The 27,286-nt window shown below is 36.0% G+C and overlaps 1 protein-coding gene across 1 annotated transcript in view; it reads right to left on the bottom strand.

The window, feature by feature from the left end:
* Positions 1 to 5,398: 5,398 nt before the first annotated feature.
* phf14 (PHD finger protein 14) overlaps positions 5,399 to 27,286 on the bottom strand; it is a 98,757-nt gene continuing 76,869 nt past the window's right edge. The window contains exons 17-18 of the mRNA XM_016530405.1: positions 22,266 to 22,383; positions 5,399 to 6,251 (exon numbers count right to left, since the gene is read on the bottom strand). Of these exons, the coding sequence (XP_016385891.1) occupies positions 6,180 to 6,251; positions 22,266 to 22,383 (190 nt within the window). The 3' untranslated portion in view covers positions 5,399 to 6,179. The remainder of the gene's footprint in view (positions 6,252 to 22,265; positions 22,384 to 27,286) is intronic.

Here is a 27,286-nt window from a genome sequence, read left to right as displayed (position 1 = left end):
TGGAAATTCTAGAAAATGTAATTCCTTCATTTAAGATTGAACAGTAAATTCATTTTTGTTTATCGCGGAAGTAAGGACTTCATGCATGTTATCCTATAAACTGTGTGTACCGTCATAAGAGATAATGCATTTGAGATCAGCAATCTGTAAAGACAGCGCAGAGGACTGGGAGGAGCAAAAGGAAGCCATGCGGGGTCCATCTAAATTACACAGTCCATAAAACTGTAATAGGGAGACGATCTGTAGCTTATATCAGTAAGACTTCGCAGGGTATTTACCTTTTTATATGGGCGTAAATTTTACAGGGACCAAGGACAGCGGAAACCTTGCCGTCTTGACTACAAGTGACTCAGAAATAGAGCCAGGGTCATGATATAGAACGACAACGGGGGGATTTGAGGAGATACTGTAGTGCTACAATGTTATTATTTAATAATAATCCTGTCTGACTAATGTCAACCTCAGATGTCCTTTGTGCATATATGTTGAAATCACTGTATGAACGGTTGATGTAATCCTATTTTATTATATAAGAAACATTGGTGATACAAGAGAGAAATGAAACTAACACTTTAGAGCAATAATGGTCAAATATACAATTCATCATAATTATGCAGAATATTTAAATGCTAAATGTCAGAATCATATATTCCAGAGATCTGTCATAAATGAGAACTTCATGGACGACCTCATTCATGTATTGCCTCATCTGTGTCCCTGCTAGTATTCTTACTTATTCTCGTCATGTTAGCAATATTTTATGGATAATAGTGGTTAAGTCAAGGTATTAAAAATCACATTTGCATTAGCAATAATGAGAGATTTGTGTTGATGTCAGAGACGACATCATCAATTACCTTATTAATGACCACACAAATTATTGCCATCTCAGTGTGTGACCCCAGCAGTGACCTCAATAATTCACTTTGGAATCATTTGTGACTCTTTAAAAGCATCAGTATATTTTACATCAATTCATTTGGCAAATGCAAATAAGCACACATACAGTTTAAGTGTTTAGAATGAAACTGAACTGTAACCCAAACAAGCAACATCAAGAAAAGGTAAACATGCAATGATAGATTTATGTACTAGAAATAATGTTCAACATTTTATATACACTACTGTTCAATTTTTATTTTTATTTTTTTCAAGCAAAGATGCATTGATCAAATGTGACTGTAAAGACATTTATAATGTTATAAAAGATTTCGGTATCAAATAAATCTGTTCTTTTAAACCTTCGTCAAAGAATTCTGACAAGTACAACAAATATCAATATTGATAATCAGCATATTAGAATGATTTCTGAAGCATCATGTGACTAATAAAGGCAATCTTGGCCTAATAATTAAAGGGTCATAGGATGCCCATTTTCCACAAGTTGATATGATTCTTTAGGGTCTTAATGAAAAGTCTGCAACATAGTTTGGTTCAAATTTCTCAATGGTAGTGTAAAAAACACTTTTTTTACCCGGTCAAAAACCAGCTCTTTTCAGATCAAGCCGTTTTTGTAGCATTTTCCTTTAAATGTTAATGAGCTCTGCTGACCCCGCCCCTCTCTTCCGAGCTGCTCTCAGAGAGACTGTTTACTTTAGCCGCATTCATCGTGAATCTTGCTAATTAGCACATTATTAGGAAAGGCGATTTGCAAAGATTCATTACAAAACATTATACTCACTTCTTCTGTAGATGAGGCTGGATCATGAATGATTCGCGCGAACATAGATGCATTTATGTAGATCGGGGATCGGTGCATTCCCTTCAGAAACAAACATAATTCACTGCGTCTTCAGTGGCTCAGATGTCACTGGGTGGATTTTTATCATTTTAGGGTGGTTGTGTACACACTGCAAAAACACATTTCAGTTCAAACAACTTGTAAAAGTGCATGTAGTATCCTATGACCCCTTTAATAAATAATAAAATATATTTATATAAATATATTTATTTTATTAATTTTTAAACAATAATTTAAAATTTAAAATTAAATAAATATATACATGTAAATATTTTTAAAATATATACGGAATGAGTGTCTTTATATATACATAATAAATATACAGTAAACACACATATGTAAACAAAAAAAACTTTTATTTTGGATGCGATTAATCGTTTGACAGCACTACTGATCTATAATGTATAGAGTCTTGAAATGGTATGTATGATTTAATCTGCATAGACACATCTGTGAATGCAACTTGAATGCGCAACATGTCCTAATAACGAATGCCTGACTTGGAGGTACACTTCACTTGTGGCAGAATAATTCAGCACTGATGTAATCTATTTTTCTTGCATCTTACAAGGCCAGAATTACACAATAGCTTAAAAACACTCCCATTGCTGTCATGCCTGCTTTATTTAACAGAGAGAACCTTCTTAATGTAAGGCTGAACCTCTACAACCCTTAAAGAGCAGAAAATCACATTACATTTTACACTGTCATCTTCAATACAGTATTTCCCACAGTCAGTTTGAAATGAGAGTTATTAAGATGTTTAACTCCAGTGTGTCAGGAACCCTTTTAAGACCTCCCTCTCCTAATGACTACGTGTGGAACGAGGTGTTGAGAGCTAGAGATTAGCACCCTGTGAACGTTCCCTCCGAATAGAGTACTCTCTGAGTACATTAAGGGCTGGAAAATGACTATGTCACAGCACTACACAGTCTGGAAAAGGTCATCCACACGGTGCTTAGATACCAAGGTGATGATATTTGAAGCGTTATCCGGAGCAATTAAAACCCAGGGACAAGGAGCGAGAGCAACTGTGGATACTCAGAGCTTCGATCGAAATGTCGTGCTGCCTCATAAGTGATCATTCTCTCATAAGAGAATGATGTGGAGGCTGTCAGAGTGAAAACTTTGTGTTTGTGTGGTTAAAAGTTGATGGGATGATTTTTAGAAATCTTTTTAAGGACATTTCCTTCACAATATGATACATATTTAAAGGAAGAGATTAGAAAAAAAAAAATGCTTAGCCAGAGATTGTGTATTTTTAATTACAATTTATTTACAAAAATAAATGTTATTAAAGATGTCATGTTATTAAACAGAAGTGTTAAGGCCTATACAATTAAAAATAAAAAAACTATAATTTAAATATATAGTATAACATTAATACTTTAATAAATATACTTATATATATTAGCCCTGTCAAACGATTAATCGCATCCAAAATAAGTTTTTGTTTATATAATATATGTGTGTAATGTATATGCATGTAAATATTTAAAAAAATATATACTATGTGTATTAAATATAATAAATATACACAGTACACATACAGATATTATGTGAACAAAAACTTTTATTTTAGATGCAATTAATCGTCTCATTAATCCAATTAATCGTTTGACAGCACTAATATATACATATATATATATATATATATATATATATATATATATTAGTACTTCCGTTAAAATAAATTATAATGAGAAATTTTGCCTCATTTAGCAACTAGCTGAAATAAGTTTTTTATATTTTATTTTGGTTAATGTTTATATAATAATAATAATAACAATAATAACGTGTCTATATCTACATATTTTTATATATGTTTGGTAGGTTAGCATATATTCATTAGCGCCTCTGTTGGTAGATATCTACACGGTAACATTTTTGCAAGCAGTACTTAACTATTTCATTTTATTAGAATTTTTTACCAGTGATATCACAGTTATGTCTTGCACTCACCAAACAACTGCCATTGAAATGATTGAAAATGTCTTGCTTCAGACTGTCATGACGACAACAGTTTCTTCAGCTGCCATTTATATTACTATCGCATAATCTAGCGAAGTCATCACGTACTCTTACTTATGGTAGTTTTTGAGTTTTCGTGGCTAAAACGTATGCTTGCCGAGCAAACATGAAGTCACCATCACAGGCCTCTTTATTATGCAGAGGCTGCAATCAGATTGTAGAAGGGGGCATGGGGGTCTTGAACAAGAAGGCCACTCTGACATAAGCACACCCGCTGCCATTATTACAACCCTAATGACACACTTCGCACGCTGCATGCTGAGCGCTCAGCTTCAGGGGGTCCGTCGCGAACCGCTGCAGAAACCGGCGACGTGTCATCAATGCGCATCAATCGAAATCCTTCGCCTTAAAAAAAACAGAACGAAAGAAACAGAGCCCTTCAGATAGTCTTTCATGGTTCAGTGGCCTTACAGGGGTTTCTCCAGCACGGCCCTGAAATGGGCAAATTAATAGTTGCTTTGGAACAAATTGGAATTACACCCCTCGATGCATTAATGTCAGAATGCAAGCCAGATTCCCTGACAGGGTGAGGGGAGGAGAAGCTTGGCCAGGCAATGAGATACTAGGAGAAAACGCCATTTACGCTCTTCTCTCGCTCCTGTGGTGTAATGACGTGCACTGTGAGTAACAGACACGACAGAGCTGGATAAAGACCATTTTCTGTTGGTTTGCCCACTGGCAAGCGTCACTGAACCCTTGAGAAACAGCTTTGAACTCATCTATCATAGGACTGATGAAAGTAATGCTTTCATTATCAAATCATTACGCTCCGTGATATTTTAGAAGATCTGAGAAACATCTTCAGCACTTGCTAAGAATGTGGTACACTTTGATGTCCCATTACCTATTTAAAGCTTTTTAGGCACCAATTCCATGTTTTTCGCTTTTTTTTTGAGCGAACCAATAGATAAAAATAATATGTGACAAAGTAAATTTTGCATTTAAAGCAACCAGATTTAAACATCTGTATGCCCCTTAAAATGAAAATTGTAACCTGTCCAAAGGATTAAAATCATCATAATTCGGACGTAAGCTGTTAAATTGATATTCAGTTCATTGCAGTGAATAATATTTAGCGATGTCCTCACAGCTTGTCCTCATCAATGATGTCCATTATAAAATTGTGACAAAAAAATAGTCATTTCATGGCAGATAGACAAATAATCTCACTGAATAATAACCTCTTTAAAAAATGTAAATTAAAAAAAAAAAACACTTGTTTACTGATAATTGCTATTAAAATCCCAAATTAATGATTAAAACAGGAAAAAACTAGAAATGTCACAACAAATTCTTAAAAAATCATTTAAAAAATACTGTTTAGTTTGATATCCTAAGGTTGATGATCAACATTTAATCGCCTTCTTTCCCTGACCATTTGAAAAAAGAAAGAAAGAAAGAAAAAAAGAAGCAAGTGCTATTTTGTACCCTAGTTGTGGAAAGTGCACTTTAGTCCCTGAGAATGGCTCTTTCTTGAGATCTTAAGTGCACTTTATCTTGATTGACATCTGAATAGCTACAGTACTGTTGTTTAGCATCAATAACAGAAATAATAATAATAAATTCACAAGTATTGTTTATTACCAAGGTCACATTTTTTTTGAAGTACCTAAATACAGACTCGTCTTGAACTCAAGCGTTGAGGCAGATGAATTGTCCCACTATTTTTACACTGAAATAATGTTTAAAACTGAGAATAGCCCCAAACATGAGCGCAGACAACAACACTGTCAATGATAAAGGATGCTCTGGAATATACCGTAGTTATAAAAATCAGATTTGTAAAAAATAATAAAATAGACTTTGCTCTTACATCAGGAAGTAATGAATTATTTATATATCACAAGCCACTGTCAGTTTTACTGTCAATGCAAGTTCATATGCGTATAAAGCATTGGTGTTTAAAAATATGAAATACAAACAAAAGCAAGTATTATAAAGCTGATAATTGAAGAGGGTGCTGGCGGAACAGGAACTGAATAGTGTGCAGTCTCTGTATATAAAAAAATACGCTCAGAAACACCGCTTGAGTAATCTCTGGATACCATGTTCTCATCCATGAGTCATGAGAAATGTCAGTTAGTGTATGAAAAATAACTTTGACTGGACATACAGTATATTTAAGGTAGAAACGAGCTCATATGCAGATCATGATCAGCTGCAGCATTCTTGACGGTGGACTTGAACATACATCGAGTCTATGAAAAAATATATAGAGATCACAGCATTGACATTTTTTGTGGTCATTTAATAATTTTTCTGGTTAACAAAGGAGGCAGTGGCAGTTCACGTCTGTTGATTTAATTTGTGAGTTATTTTGCATCCCGCTATTCAGCAGGAAATGAGGTGAAGGCGCTGACTGTGTAGACAAGACGATTACTTCATGTGAGGTAATGTTGAGAGATTTTCAGTCTGGGATCTCCTGCTCAGTGCTTTCCTCTTTCACAGACTCATCCTCAACCTCTTGTGGATCTTCCTCCTGAAAAACAAACAAAACAAAAAAAATAGCATATTCGGTGAAAAAAAACAAAAAAACATTTTATGTTAAAAATAGCTTCTTAAGATGATTCATCTTGAATAATCAGTTCAGTTCAGGGTCCATTACCAGACATACAACATTATAACACATAATAATCAGGGATGTACCGATCAATATCGGTATATGACCGATATGGACATTTATGTGGGATCGGGTGTGATATCCAAATCCGATACTGTGTGTTATTGTTAATGTAAAGCTACTAAAAAAAAAAAAAAAACAAGGTTGGTGTTGCGTACACAATATTAACCATATGTATGGTATTAACCATATTTAAGCAGTGTGCGGTTAAGTTAATGAGGTAGATATTCTAAACTGATCAAGATCAAATCTAGAAAAAAACAACTTATCTTATTGGCATCGAACATCCTATTGGTATTGAACATGAAAAAGTGTCATCCCTAATAATAATGTTCTTTTAGTTCGAATTGCGCAAACAACTAAATGTCCAAATGGCTTGACACCTCAAAACACATCTTAGTTGATTTCATGCGCAAAAAAGGTAGGCTGTATCCATTGTAACATTTTAATTGCATACATTATCTAATTTGGATGTATGTTGCTAGAAAATCACTAAAAAAGTCCCATGAACCAAGGTTTTAAACTGTATTTTGACATGCTATGCTTAATTCTGAATAATGGTAATTTTAGTGCCTCTACGGCAAAGAACAAAGAGCAAACGTCATGCCAGAGTCACTTACACAACCTGCAAATTTAGGAGACGACAAACAGGAAATGACGGCCATCTCAGCTTTTAAGTGAGTCTGACAGATGCAATTATCTCCTCCTCTAAAGGTTAATAAACACATCTACGCACAGCCATGTGTGATGGCAGAGCCCTGACCACACACTACACTCAAAGCAGCTGAGAAGCGCATGATGATCCATGGCTTTACTTACAGAAAGCATCAAGAGTACAAAACATCGACAACGACATCTCATTAAAAACACCTATTGTTCCTGAAAGCTCCTAATACATTTATAGAAACAAATCTGATTATAACAGTAATTACATAATAATGACCTTGTAATTACATAGTAATAACTTTGTAATGAACGTGTTCTCTCTCTCTCTCTCTCTCTCTCTCTCTCTCTATATATATATATATATAAAACTATGGTTCTACTTTATTTTAAGGTCTACTTAATACACTCAGTACTTATACGTATATTTAAGTACTGAGTAATATTAAATAACTACATTTACTTACTATATGGTTAGGGTTAGGATTAGAGTTTGGCTTAGGGTTATTAAAATAGTCAGTACATGTAACATGCGTAACAAGTACACCTCAAAATAAAGTGTTAGCAAAACGGCTTTAGGCAGTTTAATTTTTCAGACAACTTCTTTAAAAGTATCCATTGCCCCCCCTAAAGCTCCTAATTCATTTACATTCAACACATAGTAGCAACATAGTAATTACACAGTAATAACCTAATCATTACATATTATATATAATAATAGCTTTGCAATGAAGTATGTCCACAATATAAGGAAACAACTTTAGGCCAGCTTATTTTCCAGACATACAATCATCAGAATTGTGATACACATCCAATATACGGCTTCAAGAGCCGCCTCAGCAGTTAGTCTGGGCAGACAGCTTTGCTTTATTCAGTAATGTCGCTCCCATATGGGTCTTGTCTCTGTCTGTGGATGACTTTTGATATGCAGCCAGGCCTTTATGAAAAATGAGTTACTTTTTCCTGAACTCTTGGTACTTTGCCGTTGCCGGCCCGTGTGGCGATATAAATCTCGCGATGGGACGACACCTCATGAACCTTGCTGCCGGATCAGCCGGTGCCATCCACCAAATCTCTCTGACAAGCCTGCCAATTTTCCAATTACTTTTGGTGCCATACATTATCATCAGGCCAGTCAGCACTTAAAAGGGATACAAGAGGGGAGGGTGGTCCGGTGCACGCTAACAATCTCATGGAGTGCCTCGATTGAGCTTTTTCACACTCCCATGGACACACATGGACACAAACGCTTACTCGTTGACCCACACGTCATGGCCCGTTTGTGATGTAGTGTTTATGCTGGGGCGGGGTGAAATCAGGGATCTTGGATACTTCTTGGTTCTTGGTTGGCTAGACATGGGACACCAGCTACACAGGGAGCTCACCAGTAAACAAAAACAAAACAAACTGTTTTGAATATGTTTTAAAATGTAATTTATTCCTGTGATGGCAAAGCTGAATTTTCAGCATCATTACTCTCCAGTCTTCAGTGTCACATGATCCTTCAGAAATCATTCTAATATGCTGATTTGCATCCTTGCTGAATGAATGTGTTAATTTCTTTCAAAAATAACATCTTACTTTACCCTAAACTTTGAAATACTAAAGTACATATAACATTAATGTACATAATATGCATTATTACTACTGCAATGACAATAGGGCAAGAGGTGAGACCTTGAGCAATGTTTTCCAGTTGCACTTACTGATTTCAAGGTTATTGTGACCATACAGCACATTTAACTTGAGAACATTTACATTGTATTCAGCACTAAAGTTGAGTAGATTTTATGTCATAATGTCTAAGAATTTTAGGTAACACTTTATTTACAAGGTTGTCCTTGTTACACATTACATGTACTTACTATTATAATAACAATAAATCATGCATAATTACATGCAAGTAACCCTAAACAAAACCCTAATCCTAACCCTAACCATATAGTAAGTATATGTAGCTAATTAATATTACTCAGTATTTAAATGTATAATTACACTGTAACAAGGACACCTTAAAATAAAGTGTAACCAAATTTTAAGATCAAATGCAAAAATGTATTTAGTATCAATGCGTTTGAACAGAACTGCAAAATTTGCATAATGACAATTCTATTAAAATTATTTCTAAATATTTTTATTTTTTATTTTTATTTTTGTGGTTTTAGATGCTGGTCTGAATCCTACAGGTCTGCAAAAGGGGCTGACGAGGGGTCTTGCAGCACCATGGTTTTGCACAACTGCTAAAAAAGAAAAAAATAATTCAGAAATATATTGTTCACAATTTACAGGGACAATTTACTTTCAGTTTTACTCTACAATTACAATTTACTCTATGACTGACTTTCTTCTGTGGAAGATGTTTTGAAGAATGTTGATAACAGTTGTGTTCCCATTTTTTGTCCATACAAAAGAAGGCAAAAAACAACTGAAACCATCTGGTTAAAAACACTCATTAAATATCTACTTTTGTGCTCCACAGAAGAAAGTCAGTCATAAAGGTTTGGAACAACATGAGGCTGAGTAAATTATGACAGTTTCCATGTTTGGGTGGACTAGCTCCTTCGGCTTAAAGAGACAGTATGCTTAATACTGAAAAAAAGGAGGGAACATTGTCAGTACTAGGTGGTACTTCCTGTTCTGCTTTAATCAAAGTTTGAGAAGCACAGCTATAGGGTATAAAAGAACAGGACTCACACCCGTCGTCCATCCCCAACCAGATGAAATGCTTTAGATATATATGTCAAAATCAAAATAATTCCAAAATGTGAAGTTCTTCTTCGCTCTATAAAGCTTCAATTTCAAATCCTCTTTTTTTTTTTTTTGAAACAGGGTGCTCATTTTGCTGACAGTGTGACATTTGCTTTGTGAGGCAGAGACATGGTGGAGATGCTGGCCCACTGCGGGCCCGATCACGCTGACAGGCAGCGGCTTTGTGGGATATCTCCATCACTCTCCTCCAGGGAAAGCTGGAGCCTTCATTCTGCCATTCACTCTCCATGCAGCAGCCAGCCCTCTGGCTACTGCTTATACATGTATGATAATGAAATGCCACATTCTTCATTCTAATTGCATTTTAGATTTTAAAAGGGCAAAAAAAAAAAACCTTAGCTCATGTAAAAGAGCGAGAGAAATGTGCGGGAGAGTTTAAGCGAGGAAAGACGGAAGAAAAGCGAGAGCGTGGTCTGGACCCTAGGTGGCAACAAAGGCCTGTGGCGTGTTAATGCATCTGAGTCAGAGACCCCTGCTGCCTTACAGCGACACAATCAAACCCCCTTCCTTTTTTTCTTCCTACCCACCCACACTACATGCAGCAAACTTCATAAAGTGGGATTAAAATAAAGCTGTGCTGAAAATGAAATTACATAAAAAAGAATTAAAAATGTATAACACCGCTTTTACTTTAATAAGCTTTAGCATCCTTTATCAAGCTGGCACAGTCCTCAAAGAATTAGCGGGCTAATTAGTATGACTTATTTCTTTATCGCGTTTTCTGCTTTCTTTGTATTTATTTGTGCATGTGTGTTATATACGGCTTTTATGTGGTGTAAAGGAAAGAAGCGGCTTTCCGGCCACCCCCCGTTTGATCGGTGTCGGCGTGCGTCTGCAATCCCGTACGCTACACGGAAGACAGATTGATGTCCCACAACGATGATGAAAACACGCAGCATGTAAGGAAGCAGGAGAGACATCTAGAGAAAATGAAGCGCTGTGGCTCAAACCAATGGGTGTCTTCAGGCAGACGTGAGAGAGAGAGAGCACTATCAGGATTATTCATGACCCCTCCTAACCATCTCTCTTCATGGTGGAAAAATATTTACCAGTCAGTGTAATTTGATAAAGCTATACTCACTCAAGGCTAGTCTTGCGTAACCAGAACTTTAACTGAACAGCAGAAGTTTTGATCCACACCGCAGCTGCTTCTAACCAAGGACCGCCTACTTAAACAAGGAGAGACCATCTGACTGCCATTTCAAGTGACCAACCGCATTTTTTTTCTGAGCTATTTATTGGCATGTTTATCTGGAATATATTTTACCACAACAATAGTCTGACATGACACACACAAAATGAAGAAAAAGAGTATAGACTGTCCAGAAATAATAAAGACAGACTATTTCACCTGTAAGACATACCAAATCAAGTGGTTTATACAGATTAGCTAATTAGTATCTTATTAAACTGTTAATAAGTGTTAAGTGCCTCAAATAAAACTGAATATTTTGAAAGGTTTAATGGCACGAGCCTGGCAAACTCCAAACAAATGTAATGATTAGTTCATTCTCAAAAGCTGATGTATTCACCTGGTACCATATAAACACGACTTTGTTTCTAAGCAAACAGCCAATCAGATTACAGCTTTCCAGTCTTATGGCCAATATGGATGCTAGTTTTGCTAGTTTTGCTAGTTTTACTTGATCTTAGTGCTGCGTTCGACACAATAGATCATGACATACTCATAGATCGACTACAAAACTATACGGGTACTCAAGGGCAGGCTTTAAGATGGTTTAGATCCTACCTGTCCGATCGCTACCACTTTGTTAATTTAAACGGGGAGTTATCTGAATTATTACCAGTAAAGTATGGAGTGCCACAAGGATCTTAGCTCCTGTGTACCTAACTAGTCTTCTACCACGCTACAATCCATCACCTAAGGTCTCAAAACTCTGGACTTTTGGTAGTACCTAGGATAGCAAAGTCCACTAAAGGAGGATTGACATCCCGTGGTAACTAGGAATTACACAAGCTTCAGTCTGGATCCAGCCCTTACAAAGACCTGAGATGACCGAACACCTGTCCTATATTTACCCAGCCCTTGGGTTTAAAGTTTTTAACCCATATTTTTTTAGTGTATCCTTAAAAAAAAATATCACTGTTTCCGCAAAGATTCAAGAGCAGTTCAACTGTTTTGAACATCGATAATAATAAGAGAGCACCAAACCAGGATATTACAATGATTTCTGAAGGATCAAGTGACACTGAAGACTGAAGTAATGGCTGCTAAAAATTCAGCTTTACCTTTACAGGATTGAATAACTTTTTTTTTTTTAATTTAAATATATTTTGGTTAAAATTGTAATATTATTTTACAGTATTACGGTAGTTTGGATTAAATAAATGCAGCTTTGTTGAGCATAGGAGATGTTTTCTTTCACAAAAATTAAAAATAATCTTTATTTATTAAAGTTTTACCAAGAGTTTTGTAAGATTCAGTTTCTGTGTCTGTTTTCATAAAACTCAAACTTACATGTCTGGATTTGTACAACGAGCTGACAGCAATCTACATGAGCAAACAAATTCAGTGTGATGGTGGTCTGTAAGCACATACTCAAGGACGTGTGTGTGTTTCAGCATAGTGGATATGACACAATTGCATTCAGTCATAAACACTTGCTTCATTAGGCAGCTGAAGCTGTGCGTTATGCGCTACATTGAGCCACCTCTGGCCCTATCGCCTTTTTCTCTACACTCCCACTCCCAGCAAAACCCAATCACCAGAAAGCACAATTAAATTTCATGACTATGCATATTTGCGCTTCCCATTTTCATTTATTACAAAGGGCATTCATTAATCTACCTTTTTCCTAGAGAATGGATTTTCATTTTAGTGAGGTGTGACAGATACTGAGGTGAACTTACCAAGAGATGGCTAATTAAATCAGCAGTAAAATGCACCTTTTTTTTTTACTTGCATCTGATAAGAGCCAATGCTGCGGGGAGGAGGTGTGGTATACGGAAAAGAGGAGATACTTTCTCTCCATTTCCAATTTCAGGTGAAATATTACATCACAAATAAATGTAAGTGCTCAAACTCTGCGAGAAAATTGGTTACATGGCTACATGCATGGATGGAGGCTCTCAGCAAATGAATGGATAGCAAACTAAAAGCTAAACAACATCCACCATAAAAGCAGAAGCAACAAAGAGCACGCTAATAAAGTAGCAACTAAAACAAGCGTTTGCAGGTGAAAATAGATGAGCTGCATCTGCAGAGTAGCGAACACCTACACCAACTCGTGCCAAACGACTGCTGGTAAAAAGAAAGCCCTTCAAAAATGCAATCATTTACTTACAGCGTATAGAAAACAAAACCAAATTATAATATGCATAGAATTGTATAATAAAGCATAAAAATGTATCCATTTGCTTTGCAGCGATTACAAAGGTTTGAAATAACATGAAAGTGAGCAGTAAATGATAACAGGATTTTCATTTTTTAGGAACTATCCCTTTAAGAAAACAATGGAGACCTCAAGACTGACTATGTGTGTGTGGCCTTTCTGTTATGAACAGTATACAGTCTGCTGATCCTCATTAATGTGATTTATAGCATCACACAGTAACACTCCTCTAAGGCTGCATTTGTTAAACAGTGTGCCGGTCGGTGTGCATATGGGAGTGTGAGAGAATCAATTTTTGAACAGATCTGTTAGTGTGTGTGCAGGTGTGGAGACATCCCTACAGTTGTTATGAGTATTCCTGCGTCAGCAGATACTGGGGGGATGTCCCATCAAATACAGCCAAATTAAATAAGGCAGTGCATATGCACTCATGGTCCTGGACTCAATGCACTCGTCACAATTCTGAGAAGCCCAGAGGTCCGAGGGTTGTACGGTCTTGTCATGTTCAATGTCACCTTTAAGGAGTGTGATGAGGCAGTTCCTGGTCATTTATTAATAATGCATGTAAAGGGGAGAGCCGGCTCCTCTACTACCCTCCTGTTGTTGTTTGGTGGGTTGAGAAGTGCTACTTCACGTATCACCAACTTATTTCAATGAACCAAGAAAGCAGTCACACCTTCTGGGGTTATTTTATGTCTTGTAGCTAATTATGATTAACTGAAATAAAGACAGGAAAGGCTCCACCTATGATAAATGATAAACTGGGAGTTTTGGATATTAAACCTGGTCTCTCAGTCTGAACTAATTAGTGGCACGAAACTGAATAGCAAAAATATTGACTGCTACCAAACAGGTTTGCCAAATACTCACCACCTTGCGATGTTTGAACAAACTAGTCAAAATGCAAAGTAGTGGTGTTCTGAATGAATCTGTGTTTTCAAACTAATTGACTGAATGATTTATTGACTTACTCATAAAGAATGAATTAATCTGTTTTAGAACAAATCAGTTGAGTGAATGATTCAGTGGTTCATTTGTAAAGAGAGCCACTTGTTTCATTTCTGATTTAACCAGTGTTTTTAAACTAATTAATTCAGTGAATGATTCAAGGACTCTCTCATAAAGACAAGAACTTGTTTTGTTCCTGAACAACTCATATTGGCATAAGTTCCCGCTTTTTGGCGTGTTTGCACTGCAGGAACTAGGAACGTATTTAGTTCTAGGAACTCCGTTTAGGGGAACTAAATAGCTCCTACTTCACAGTAGGGTCTTAAACAATTCTATAGGAACTACCAGTGACGTAAGTGTACGCTGATTGGCCAACCGCATATGAAACACTGGCTACATTGTGCATTTCCATTCCATCTCCGTTATCACGAAACCCATGACACAAACAGTTACGATCATGGCATCCTCCATTCACCGATTGTTGACGTTTGTAGATGCCACAAATAAAGACATCACTGTTGGCCGCTCCAGAGTTCCTGCTGCCGGGATTGCGCATGCATACAGGAAAACAGTGTGAGGGGGAAATTGGATCTTTAGGAACCAATCTGCTGGCTAGCTCCTAGAACAAAATTTTTTTTTTTTATTTAGAAACTGTTTGGTTACCCACATGCTTCAAAATATATTCTTTTGTGTTTAACAGAAGAAAGAAACTCATATAGGTTTGGAACAACTTTAGGGTGAGTAAATGATGACAGAATATACATTTTTTGGTGAATTATACCTTTAACCCCAATATACGTATCTGTAGTTATGTTGTGACACCCTTTCAAAATAATCAGTATACTGAGATCTCAGAGCATAAATGCAAGCAGTCTAAAGTTCAGCAGAAATGACCAATGAACTAGGCTGCAATCACTTCAAAGAATGAGCACTGGGACGGATTTGAAAGGTTCATTGTTTCTGTGGTAAATTGGGCCATTTTACCAAATCATAAAGCCTCTACATCACTGAAGGGTTTTACAGGTCCACCCTGGTTGTGTTGTAGAGACATTGTAAGTGAGTTAATAAAACCCACTAAGTGCTAAGAAAGTGACCAATGGGACAGCTGAAATTTGCCATGCCATCTCCAGGGTCTTGTTTACTCTGTAAATTGGCCCCCGAGAGGACATGAGGCATCCAGCTTGCCTTGTTAAGGTGATGGATGTGACTCCGGTGCATTGATTTTCCCTATGTCTTAACACTCTCCATCCAACTCACTGGCAAGCAGGGGCGCAAGGTAACCTCTCTCAGAATCACGCTACCTTTTCTTGAAACGCTAACCTTTGGTCCAGACTGCATCTATGACTGCACAGCTACAATAACTCACCATATTTATGTCTGACCTCTCAGAGCCCCACTGAACACTTATTCAACTGGCCTTAAGAACAGTGTAAGAAGGTAAACTGAAGGAGACCTGCTACAAACTTTTCAACCAGTAGAAATGGAATTGCTTATATTAAGCTAATGATTTTGCCCTTGATCTTTTTAGGTGGCAATCAAAAGTTTGATAAGTAATGGTCTTCAATTTCCCTTACAAATGTCATTCCATGGTAAACCTGGCTGAGTGAGGGAGTTAATTAAGTTAATTAGCCTAACTTAATTAGGCTGTTTAGCAGGTCAGTCTGTCAAGGCACTGACTGACAACTGCGCTTGGAAGATAATCACCCAACAACCTGAACATGACATCACATCAAATAATAATGATAATAATAATAATAATAATAATAATTAATTTTATTTGTAATGCGCTTTTCTTAAACCCAAAGCGCTACAATAAAACTGCAACACAAAAAGAGCAATACAAAGATATAAGAATTAATTAAAAACAAGCATTAAATAAATGCGACTTAATCAACTTTTTAAAGTGATCCAGAGTTGGTGCATTTCTGATATTAAAAGGAAGAGCATTCCATAATTTGGGGGCTTTGAATGAGAAAGATCTTTCCCCCATAGTCTTAAATATTAAAGCTTGTAATTTTTTGCACTACTAGTGTTACTAAATGCAATTAAAGACTATAAATAAAGACTGTTTTCAAAAAGGTTTCTCAAATACTTCACTTGTCATCCACTGGCCAGTAAACAGATAGTCCCGCCTCCTAACCCACACTATTGGCTGAGTCAGTGGTGAAGCTTCAGGCTGGTCAAAATGCTCAAAACAAATGACAGGTTATTCAAAAGGACTCAACCTATACACTGCAAGAAAAACATGCAAAAATTGTATGTGCATATTAGCACCTTAGAGTAGTAAATATGTACAAGGTACTACTATGAACCTTTTAGGGGTAAATAAGGTACAAGCGGATATAATCGGGTATAATTTTGGCACATTTTTTCTAAAAAGGGCCACTAATGGTTTACTTTAAATTTTCTATGTAGTAAGCTGCAAAACTAAGTATTTTACAATACATAAATAAATAAATAAATACATAAATACAAACTAAAATAAAATGCATGAATCAGTTAAGTTATTTTCTTTCCTTTTGGTTAAATTCAATCATTCTTTGTGAGAAAACAATTTATTCATGTAAATTTAATGGAATAAAGCCATTTTAAGTGACTCAATTAAACAGCCATGATTTTACATGTGACAAGATTAGTTTCTTAATGATTTTTTTGTACTCACTAAGTAAAGCAAAATTCAACACTCTATTTATGTACCCATCCTCACAAGCAATCATGGAAATCAGAGCCATCAAGTCTCCCTGTTCTCATCTTGCACATAAAATACACTTAATTCCAACATTTACTTTCCTCATCAAGTTTCTTCAAAAAGTCCAAACCAAAAATAAATTAAAGCAGCAAAAATGTTTGCATAAAATTGCTTAAAATTTCTCATAGACAAACAAGAGAAAAGTCTTAGTATATTAAAATAGTTCAGTTTAAACCTCAGGGTCAAGAAGTAGCGTACTTCAAAAACAAACTCTACTTGTTGTCCAATCAGCCTGCTAGCCCACAAATGCATTTCCGTAAGTGTTGTAATTGCTGCAGTAACGAGGCTTTTGACCCCGAGTCTAGATAGCAACTAAATTAACAATCCACAAAAGCTGTCCTTTATGCATTTCCATTCCCGCCTGAGTCGGGTGCGCCTGGTGGCATTTCAAACACACCACAGATCTGTTGAAACGTTTTATCACGAGGGTGAGCCGCGGTGACACGCGGGTGTAAATAAAGCTCAAACAAGCCCCTCTCCACCATCTAACGGGCTCTCCAACTAAAGGCCATCCGTATATTGTGGCAGGACTGTCATTTTATTACCCGAATCAATTCGGCAGGGCTCCGAAGTGACAGCAGAGGGATGTGGCCTTCGTTGGCCGGGGGGTTATCTGACGTGTGCAGGCAGGGAAATACACAGCCTTTGTAATGAACTCAACTCTTACTAATAAAGCCTTTATTGCCGGGCCACGTATGAACTGATACCAGCGTCGGCCCTGTTCGCCTGCGTGCTCGTAAACTAATGAAAATGAGCTTTTTCTCACAATCGGTTTATGCGAGGGAGGAAAAGGCAAACGCAATTAAGTGATTTAATAACACAAACGTCTCGATGCGACAAATCATCCGCCGAGAAACAACTTAAACAACATTTTTTATTAATCAAGACCTTAGAGGCAAAAACCCATTTATGGTGACCTTTAAAAAGGCAATGAGTGAAATAAACGCACTGAGAGACAGATAACCACACAGTCTCGACACCCATGGATTGGGCCCTATGCATAAGGGTCTACAGTGGGAGTGGGCCTGTCAACGGGCCCTGTGTTTTGATCGAGAGGCTGAAAAAGAAGATGGCTCCACGAGGTGCGAACCTCTCGACTCTCTCTCTCTCTCTCGCTAATGCTCCCCGCTCAAATCTAGAAGTCAAGGCTGGAAGGGATAACAAATCGCCTCTTCAGTTCTACACTTCTGAACCGCTACTTCTTCATTTTGCTGCGGCAAAGCCAAAGCACCGTTCCCTCTTTAATGTCGACCCCCACAATCTTGCCGAGGAGGAGAATTACAGATGAAGCTGGCTGCATTTTAAGATGGCATTTTTAAAAACATTCGGGCCAACCGCAGGTAAAGAGGTTCACAGCGTGGCAGATTACAGAACTTAAAGTACTTGAATGCAGTGCTCATCTCTGGAGTGCTCTTTGATTCTCATAATGGAATCAATTATGTTGTAAATGGCAGCCACAGCTAAAAGACTTCTACCCTTTACCCTGACTTTCTGTTGCAAGGGTCTGATGTGTCTACATTTACAGTGCGATGATTGTTCTACCAAATACGTTAATGATTTTTAAATGTCTAGAGCTGAAAAACCTGAAGATCTTTATTTGAATGTCTACTTCAAAAAAAAACAATTAGGCTACTGCACCTTCACACAACAGCTAAATATGGCACAAATCTAATACAAATCAGTTGTTTTCTCTCTAGCTCCGTCAGGCAGAATATTGCACGAACAACGCCAAGGTCATGGGTTATACTTGGGAACACACATACTGAAATATTAAAGATAAAAATGTGAATAAAAGCACCAGATGCTAAAACAAAAATCTTAAATGCAAAGTTTTGATTCAAATCAGAATTTGTGTTAACATTGGGCAAATAATCCAAGTCATAAATAACATTAAATGAAATTTTAAATAAACTAATAAAATGAATAAAGTGTGTGTGTGTGTGTGTGTGTGTGTTAATTAAAAAAAATCACTTTCGTTTAAGTTGAAGTACTACAATAATTAAAACTGTAACTAAAGTAAAATTAATAAAATATAGATGTATTGCGAAACAAAAACTAATTAAAAACACACGATATTGCTAAAAAAATGCATCAAATTAAAATGAAAATTGAAAATCTAAATATTAATAAAAACTAAAATAGTCTATCAAAATAACACAGTAACACTTTAGTATAGGGACCAGTTCTCACTATTAACTAGTTGCTTATTAGCATGCCTATTATTAACATATTGGCTCTTTATTAGTATTTATAAAGCACATATTCTGCATGACTATATTCTACACCCCTAATCATAAACTTAACAACTACCTTACTAACTATTAATAAGCAGCAAATTAGGAGTTTATTGAGGCAAAAGTCTTGGTTGATGGTTTGTTAATAGCAAGAATTGGACCTTAAAATAAAGTGAGACCAATAACATTGATATACAATATATACTAGTGCTGTCAAACGATTAATCGTGATTAATCTCATACAAAATAAAAGTTTTTGTTTGCATAATATATGTGTGTGTTCTGTGTATATTTATTATGTATATATAAATACACACATACAGTATATATTTTGAAAATATTTACATGAATTTACTATATTTATATTCATATAATTTATATTATATATAAATATATTTAATATATAAATTTTTCTGAAATATGTACATGCATGTGTGTGTATTTATATATACATAATAAACACAGTACACACACATATTATGTAAACAAAAACTTTAATTTTTATGCGATTAATCGCGATTAACAGCACTAATATGCATGTATCTGTATGTATCAGTAACATTGACAATAAAAAATAGCAATGCATTCTAAATCATATCACATTATATAAAATATATGAATATACTTATATATCCTATTATAATTATATAACAATATAATATATGAAAAGAGTGCCTGATCACATTTAAAAGATCTGAATTAGGCATTCTCAGTGTAAACGTTGCTTTGCAGCCAACTGCTGCTAGAGCTAAGAAAAAAGGATGGAGAGCTTTTCCCGTTTCTTGTTCTGTCATCGTTCCTTTACCATTTAGTTGAAGAAAGGATATAAAACGACGGCATTAGAAGGAGCAAGAAAAATCCAAAGAGGACAGCAGAAACCAGGTAGTGAGGGTGAGATAAGACAGCAGGTCCCACTAAAACCACGCACAGCATGTGTGTGTCAGAGAGAGAGAGAGAGAGAGGTGTGTGGCCTGGTGTTCCTGAGTGTGTGTGTGTGTGTGTCTGTGATTAAACAGGATTGTGTCTGGTCTCTGCGAGTCCCCGGGGAGCGGCTGGTCTCACGGCAGGCTGTCACTGAACACATTCTAAAGGCAAAGACTTGTTTAATCCCCGTGGCCCTGGTGCACCTCCCACTGTCTAAAGCTCTTTTCTGTGTCGCCACTCGCCTTCCTTCCATCTCTTTTGTTCTGAACTGCACAGCTCTCATTCTGTAGCAGCAGGTTACCGATCTGCAGCTCTTCTTCAACGCCTTAGACTTATAATAGGCCTATTTACAAGAGATACACAGCACACACAAAGGGGGTCGACTGCCAGAACATAATTCTTTATCAGTCGATTTTATGAGCGAGACATTAGGCACTTTTACATGTATTTGAAACAAAAGGCTCCTGTGAGCAGACTGGGAGCTCCTTTATCTCATTTTATCCTCAAATTTTGAACAGATGAAAGAAATATATGTGAACAAACTTTAACCAACTTTTAAAAAACACATACTGAAATGTCCAAGTACTATCATATTATCATGTTTTTTTGCACATTTACTATGGTAATACCATGTTTGTGCATGTTATCGTAGTACCACCATTCTTTTGTACATTTACCATATTGGTAATACAATGTTTTTGCACATGGTATCATATAATATAATAATTTTAACACCATGTCTTTGGTTATGATATCATAGTAATACCATATTTTTTTTGTACATTTACTAAGATACTATGTTTTGTATATTATCAGAGTAATAACATGTTTGTTCATTTATCTTGGTAATACCATGTTTTTTTTTTCACATGGTATCATAGTAACATCACATTTTTGCATATTCACCATAGTAATACTATGCATTTTCTACATTTATAATTGTAATGCTGTATGATAATTGTAATTGTAATGCTAATTGATATGGTATTATAGTAATGTCATGTTTTTTTTGTACATTTATGGTAATACCATGTTTTTGCACATGATTTCACAGTAATACCATGCTTTCGTACATTTACCATGGTAATACTGTATTTTTGTACATTTTCTATGGAAATACCATGTTTTTGGAAATGGTCTCATGATAATACCATGTGCAGAGACAACACTAACACAGTGAACAATAATCTCTATAAATATTTTAGATAATATTTTAATAATAACCTAGAAGGAAAAAAAAACTTTTAATAAGTAAAAACAGAGAAACAAATACGACAATTGTTTTCATATAGTATTCAACTGAACTATACAATTGATAGTGTTGGAAGAATTTGAGTATATATTAATATCTCTGAGGGGTTCAATCATTAAATCACAACTAAGTAGGTTAGAAGATGTACCATATTATTATCATAACCATTTTTAGCATAGAACTACCATTCATCTTAGCATCTCCAGGCTAAGATTCGTGTACATATACAGGAGAGTATTTGGCAGTGTCTACGTTTCTCATTCTATCATCATGCTCTCTGCTTTAACCTTTTAATTTCAATCCTGAGCAATAAGTTCATGTTACTCATTCCGCCATGCAGTCAGACCACCGTCATTTTTCATCTTTTACATTCTCTTCTGCAAACATCAATTAACCCCCATTTTCCATGCCGCTAGAGTCTGGCTAGCAGGACTGTCCATTTAAGGATAAATTGAAAAGCAGATGCATTTATTAACTTAATTAGGTTTCCAAGAAGACACATACTGCCTTTGATTGCACCGTAATTCAATGAGAAATAGAAATGAAATGTTTGGGGAAACGTGAATGCACTCGCCAATTTCCAAAAATAATATTAACAAATCAATGCCGGGTAAGGTCTAACTCAACAGCACGGCTAAACGTGGCTTTTAGGAAAGGAACGGGAGGAGCCTCTGACGTGTGTGCAAGGTTTTTAAGGCTTGGGGAGGAAGGTTTTAAGGATTTAAAACAGTAGCTGACTTTCACCACTGCTGCTATCACACTCTTTAGCATCTTCAAACAACATCCGCTTAGCTTTTATCAGTAATTAACAAAGCCAGGGAACAGATAAGCCTGATTAGAGTATTTTTAGGATATGCAGTAAATATTTTTCTATTTCTTTCTTTCTTTCTAACAGTAAAATATGCATAATTACAATAAAGTAACCCTAAAATAAGTAGGATACGACTGAAGCGGGTAGAGGGGATTCTTGTTGACTCTCACCTTTGATGAAGAGGTGTCACATTCCTGACAGATCCATCCATAGCCGGTTTGTTTGGGCGACTTCTTCAGGGGAGGGTCCAGACAGCCGAAGTGGTAACAGAGCTGACACTCATCACACCTATGAGGAAAACAGGAAGCATTTTAGCAGCGAGAATTCATTAAAATGCAGCTGTGGTGCCGTCGCGCGCTCACACGCACGCAATTTGCTTATACCCTGCCAAGAGGCCAGTATGGCCCTAACCAGGCAGGTATGATAGATGAAGACAGAGCCATTTGCTGTCAGGTAACAAATGCTTAATAGATTCAAAACACATTGGCACACAACCCCTCACACGGCCTTGTACAGCCATCATAAAACACGCTGCTCGGTTGGTCCTGCTGAAATGAGTTTCAGCTCATCCTGTCGATAAATCTCTAGAGGATTTTTATTCCGGAGTCAAGGTGTCAAGAAAGACACTGAGATTCTGTCCTTAGTTATAGGTCTGCTCAACCACCGTCTCCTGCTATCCGATTTTACATAAACCGTAAAAGACCTCCATCTTGCTTCGATTATTATGCTATTCTGCAGCCGTTCAGTGCTGTACTGAAGTGCTGTACTGAATATTGTTAGTCAAAACAAAATGCAACATCATCAGAAGAATACAGGACCATTCCACATTAGTTTCAGAAAACATTTCATTACATGATACTGTCACAAAGCAAGGCCAGACACAACAGGTAAGTGCAAAACAGGATGGTTTATTGACTGGGTAAGTGGATGACTGGAATAGGTGAGTGAAAGGCAGGTGAAAGTCAACACAGTGAAAGGTTCCAGGGTGCTTATCTGAGTTCTGATGGAGAGGATCGTATGCCGGTTACGTTGGAGATCGTGGAGCCGTTTCCACGGAGTCGTTGGAGGATCGTGGGAGGAACAGCAGGTAATCCGTTCTAGGAGAATTTGGCAGAGAGAGAGTCCAGAGTAGTTCGTAGGAGTGAACGGTAGACCGGACAGTGAGTGACTGTGATGTGTGTGTATTTGTAGTGTGGCTTGATTGGTGACAGCAGGTGCGGGTGATCAGAACTCAGGTGACTGTGATCGGGTGATTATCCGGGCTGGTGACTGCAGTGACTGTGATGAATCCCTGACAGATACAGTGAATAATCAAATTATTGACAAATAATCACATATACATATCTGAGGATCAGTATCTTAAGAGGTTCAAATTGCTCCAGTTTAGAAACATTTGGTAACAAAGTGATCAAAAAAAGTAATGTGTTTATTTATTTATCTATTATTTGCTGACTTTTGTAAGTTTCATGATAGGGATTTTTTGTAACATTTTAACATTAACATCAATATTTTTTTAAATAAATTAACACTTTTAGTCTGCAATAACAATTGATCAAACATGACAGTGAATATATAAATAACTTTTATAATGTTATAAAAGATTTCTATTTAAAATAAATGCTGTTCTTTTGAACTTTATATTCATCAAATAATCCAGAAAAAAATGCAAGAAAATATTAAGCAGCACAACTGTTTTCAGCAATGTTTCTTGAGCAGCAAATCAGCATATTAAAATGATTTCTGAAGGATCATGTGACACTGAAGACTGGAATAATGATGCTGAAAATTCAGCTTTACAATTACAGGAATAAATTACATTTTAAAATATATTCGAATCAAATGAAAATAGTCATAATAAATTGTAATAATATTTCAAAATAATAATGTTTGTTTACAATATTACTGTATTTTTGATAAAAAAAAAGCTGCATTGTTAATTTATAAATATACTATTTTCATTACTAATTCATTTTTTGTTCATAATACATTTACATTTAGTCATTTAGCAGACGCTTTTATCCAAAGCGACTTGAAATGAGGACAATAAAAGCAGTCAAAACTACACAATAATAATAATACAAAATAATTAACATAATACAAATACATTATTCACAATGTAAATTTACACAACTTAATGTTAAAATTACATATTAGTATTTATAGAAAATAACATTAACTATATACTATAATACAAGTTTTTTTTTAAATTTTTTTATTGTTTATAAAAACTTTCCAAACGAAATTTATATTCAAGGTCCGTGGGCACAAATAAACGCATCTTTATTACTTTTTGAATAATTAACTGCAATAAATTAACATGCTAAAATGACAGCTGTCAAAACATATTAACTATATCTACATTCATAAGACTATTGTAACACACAGTGCATGAAGTTCAGCTCTCATTTAACATTCATAAGGTGTATCTTCTACGGACCCACATGCCCTTCACCCTGCAGTCCATGCTCTCTCCTTCCTGTCCATAATTAACTAATTATGTTGTAATCAATATAGTAGATTCTGATTTGGCAATGTAAATCAGATAAAGCCGATAAGAGCCGGGGAGGTCAATAGGCCCATTCCCCATCCTCGTCTCCATTACGGGACGGGGGGCGCAGCGGTCTTATCAGCGAGCCCGCAGGATGAGGTGATAGAAAAAGACAGGGACAGATGCCATATTTTTTTCTGCCAGGTGAACGAGCGAGGGTTGTTCTTGGTGTCACCGAACCCGACGCTGGGTGACGTGGAAGCCCTTTTCAAACTCAGGCCCATCACAGACTTCAAATGCTAATTAAAGGACTGGACGGGGATGCGGCTCAGTGCTAATGAGCAGAGAGTCTCATGCCGAAGACACATGTACACCTTCTGTCAACACCGAATGGCTATAATACAGCATATAATGGCTAACCCGATCACATTAATATAGTTTTCTGGTCATTAGTACCGCATATCATTGAGAGAGTGCAAAAAGGTCAAACGCACTCTTGATTTCTGCTTTATTAGCCTCATTTATTAAGGAAATGTGATAGCAGAAACACCAAAAACTTGTGCATATTGATGTTCAACAGGTTTACTTGCCATTTAGAGTCTGATTGAAGATCAAAAAGCCAACAATGACTCCTGCTGCTCATATCCACACAGCACATTTCACACCGTTTCTGATCAAGCAACCAAATAAACTTCTCAAGTCCTAAGGGAGCACTTCAAGGTGCCTTTGCAAAAGAGAATGAGCCGAATCTCACCTGTGGTTACCATGCCAACCCTGGCAGAGCTGCTATAGGGCAGCCAAAGACAAACGCATTCACAAATTCCCACTGGATCAAAACTACTGTAGTCTGGAACCTCCTAAGACGTAAGCGTAACCTATCGGTTTGACTCACTTACTACAATTCAAGCTGTTTTATTGTGTCACAATAAGGGATACAGAGAAGTCTAACTAATTAGAAGTGCAAAAAGGTATTTTTATAGGTTCAGCAGAAAAACTCTGTTACTATAGCCATGATTTTGGCCATATATAACCACTGTTCAAAATTTGGGGTCTGCAAGATTTTTTTCTTTTTTTTTAAATAAGGACATTAATACTTTGAAAAAAAAGTGTTCTTTTGAACTTATTAAAAAAAAAAAAAAACCTCCACAATAATATTAAGCAGCACAACTGTTTTCAACATTGATAATGATAAGAAATGTTTCTTAAGCACCAAATTAGCATATTGGAATGATTTCTGAAGGATCATGTGACACTGAAGACTGGAGTAATGCTGAAAATTCAGCTTTACAATTACAGGAATAAACGACATTTTAAAATATATTTAAAAAGAAAACAGTTATTTTAAATTGCAATATTATTTCACAATATTACTGTTTTCACTAGGTTTATGTTCAAATAAATGCAGCCTAATTCCAGCTATTTGATTTAAGTTTTATCTAATTTATGGGGCTAATCCAGGTTTTTCTTGACAACCATTAAGCAAAATTAATATATAGCTGACCAAATTTACATATCAATACCTAATCATTATTCAGCTAGTTAAATTTACATTACAACTTAGCCTATCCTGATAAAAGTGACTATATAAAAAACAAATTATTTAATTCAAATAGTAAGCAAAAAACCTTGACTAACATCATTAGTGGAAACTGTGGGGAAAAAAAATGTTGCCACACTTTATTTTAAGGTCCAAGTCTCGCTATTAACAAACCATTAACTACAACTTTTACCTCAATAAACTCCTAATTTGCTGCTTATTAATAGTTAGCAAGGTAGTTGTTAAGTTTAGGTATTAGGTAGGATTAGGGATGTAGAATATGGTCATGCAGAATATGTGCTTTATAAGCACTAATAAACAGCCAACATGTTAATAATAGGCATGCTAATAAACAACTAGTTAATAGCGAGAATTAGTCCCTATACTGAAGTGTTACTAAAAATATAATGCTAAAAACACAAAATACTGCTCTGTTAAATGCCAATTGCATGTATAGTTGTGCATGATTAAAGCAAGTCATACTGACAATATACATCTTATTCTGTTAACATGAGAAAAATATAAAACGTCTTAATTTCCCTCAACAAACACAAACCTCATCTCTTTATCCAACATAGCAGCAGTCGATTCACAAGCTCATGTAAACGGTGCATACTGCTTGTGCCTCAGCATGCACGGTTTCTTCCTGTTTCTAATCCATATATTTATTGTGACAGAGCAATGAGAAAATGGCTTGCCCTCGGCGACAAACTGTCAACTCGTAGCTGCCTCCATTACATGATCCTCCTCTGAAGAGAGAGTGTGGGTAAAGGGGAAAAAAATCCTCCTACGGAAAGATTCCCAGAATTTTGCTCATATCCCATTATACCTTGCAATAACGGCTGCCTTTCACTCGTTAGTGGAATAGTTAACGAGAACAAATGCCCTTCTGTTTTATTATTTTGTCCATAAAAGAGCTGTTAAATGAGCCAGACAGCTAACATGAACTGGTCTCACATGAGACTGTATGAAGCATTTGGGTTTTAAGCATAGTATAGCTAATATTTTTATCTAATGATATATCCTAATCAAGATCAAGTAAAGCATTTTTCTTCCTACTAAAGGTATATTTAGGTTGAAAATATGTATTAGTGGCATAATATATACTTTTTATATATTATATAAATACATACTTTTTTATTTTTAATATATTTTTAAACTATAAT

This window comes from Sinocyclocheilus rhinocerous, unplaced genomic scaffold (assembly GCF_001515625.1).
Source record: "Sinocyclocheilus rhinocerous isolate Xijiao unplaced genomic scaffold, SAMN03320098_v1.1 scaffold781, whole genome shotgun sequence".
Lineage (NCBI taxonomy): Eukaryota > Metazoa > Chordata > Actinopteri > Cypriniformes > Cyprinidae > Sinocyclocheilus > Sinocyclocheilus rhinocerous.
This window is presented reverse-complemented; position numbering and strand designations above follow the sequence as displayed.